At 61.2% G+C, this 1917-nt stretch overlaps 2 protein-coding genes across 2 annotated transcripts in view; both read left to right on the forward strand.

Moving 5' to 3' along the window:
* Positions 1–317: 317 nt before the first annotated feature.
* SDRG_12911 (hypothetical protein) lies at positions 318–1367 on the forward strand (the record flags this gene model as incomplete). The annotated part of the gene is made up of 1 exon (XM_008618994.1): positions 318–1367. The coding sequence occupies one exon, from the start codon at positions 318–320 to the stop codon at positions 1365–1367; it is 1050 nt and encodes a 349-aa protein (XP_008617216.1).
* Positions 1368–1523: 156 nt separating this feature from the next.
* The window catches only part of SDRG_12912 (hypothetical protein), a gene marked incomplete at both ends in the record, with an annotated part of 540 nt that continues 146 nt past the window's right edge, over positions 1524–1917 (forward strand). Inside the window, 3 exons of the mRNA XM_008618995.1 lie at positions 1524–1573; positions 1617–1694; positions 1740–1818. Coding sequence (XP_008617217.1) covers positions 1524–1573; positions 1617–1694; positions 1740–1818 — 207 coding nt within the window. The remainder of the gene's footprint in view (positions 1574–1616; positions 1695–1739; positions 1819–1917) is intronic.

The raw sequence follows: 1917 nt of genomic DNA on the forward strand, positions 1-1917 counted from the left end.
CGGGGCGTCCGCAAGCGACGTCGAGGCAGCCGCCAAGGCGGAGGAGCGTGGGCTCGTCATGCTGTTGCCAAAGGGAATGAATTTGTGTGAAAATGGGGTCTTTCTCTGGGTGCGCGGTTGGGACGAGGCGCGATCGCGCCATCGGTACGTTGGTAAGCGCCCTTCTTTCGAGAGTGCAGCGCGTAGTCCGCGTTCAGGGGTTCATGGTGGCACGCGACAAGGGATAGGGTGGCGCGTGTTGCTCGCCCGTGCGGCATGTGCCGAATTTAATTTGGACCAATCAAGAGCGGGGTAATTTGAAAATTGAATTTGGCAAGATGACCGAGCGACCGGTCAAGGTCGTCGTCCGCATGCGGTCGCCGCCGACGGAGCTGTCTCGGGGCGCGCCGCGGAGCATGGAGGTACAGCGGGACCTAGGCCGTCGGCAGGCCACGAGTGTCAAGATCGGCGACGAGCGCATGGAGTTTGACCAGTGCTACGACGAGACAGCAACGCAGCACGAGCTCTTCCGGCGCGAGATGGCCGCCGCGATCCCGCTCGCCTTTGACGGCAAGAGCACGACGCTCATCGCGTACGGTCCAAGCAAGAGCGGCAAGACGTTTACAGTTGACGGATCGACGACGAGCGCGGGCCTCGTACCCCGCACGATGCAGCGCTTGCTCCAGTTCCAGCACGCATCAGCGCCCCTGCATACGATCCAGCTGAGCGTCCTCGAGATCCACCGCAACAAAGTCTTCGATCTTCTCGATTCGAATAGCGATCGAACCGACCTCCCGATCCGGCAGTCGGCGACAGGCAGCGTTGTCGTTCCCGGTCTCGCCCGGCTGCCGATCACGACGCTCGCGCATTTTACTAGGCTCTACGAACAGGCGAGTCGCGCCCAAAGCCGTCAAAGCCACAAAGTCGTCACGTTCTCGGTGCAAACGACCGGCGTCGACGGCGAACCGAAGTCCGGGACCATCCATCTCGTGGACTTGGCCCGCGTCGACGAGTCGCGTCGACGGAGCCTGCAGCCTCGGTCCAGCGACAGCAGCAGCAACGCGATGACGTTCTTCGTCCTCGGCAAAGTTCTCAGTGCGATCAACGAAGGCAAGTCGCTAGCGCACATGCCGTTCCGCGATAGCAAGCTCACGCGCCTTTTGCACGACGGACTCTGCCGCGATGTGCATGCAGCGACGCTGATCTGCACCGTCTCGACGGCCAACGTCGACGACGCCTTGCACGCACTGCAATACGCAGCCAAGGTCCGTCTCCCAACGACGTACCGAAGCCCGATGCGAATGGCGTCCGAGACGTCGCCACCCCCCGAACTGACGCCAACGCTTAGCTCCCTCGAAGAGCGCCTGGAAGCGTGGCGTCAGAGTTAACACACAAAGACGCCCGAGACGACAAAGCGTCCGCGGGCAGTAAGCCTTGCATCGGACGAGCCAGTGAAAAAGCCAAAGCTCGAGTCGCCACCCAAAACGCCGGTTGCTCTCAAGGCGGCGCCAACGGGCACACCCAAGACACCGAGCCGGATTCCGATGCGCCGGGAGAGCATTGTTCCGCTAACGACCACGCGCAAGCCGCTGAGGTAAGCGACATGGCCCCTCGGACCGTAGTTTGACACTGCATAGCAACCTCACCAACCTCCCACCGACCATCACGCCGACCAAGGATGCGTACCAGACCCCCGAGAAGAGCACCAAGCCAAGGTACAAACAAGATCTGATATTAAACCTTGGCTAAGGAGGTTGTAGTGCTGTTGATACCATTCGCAAGCTTTTGCACTTGGCCATGGCGTTTGAGAAGCGCGATCGGCTGGCCGCGGCCCTCGCCGTGTACAACTGCACGAATCGCCTTCTTCCAGCAACCAGCACCAAGCTCAAAGCGCGTATTCACCGCCTCACAACCGAGCTGATGAGTGCGCGTCACTTG

The sequence above is a fragment of the Saprolegnia diclina genome, assembly GCF_000281045.1.
Source record: "Saprolegnia diclina VS20 unplaced genomic scaffold supercont1.53, whole genome shotgun sequence".
Classification (NCBI taxonomy): Eukaryota; Oomycota; class Saprolegniomycetes; order Saprolegniales; family Saprolegniaceae; genus Saprolegnia; species Saprolegnia diclina.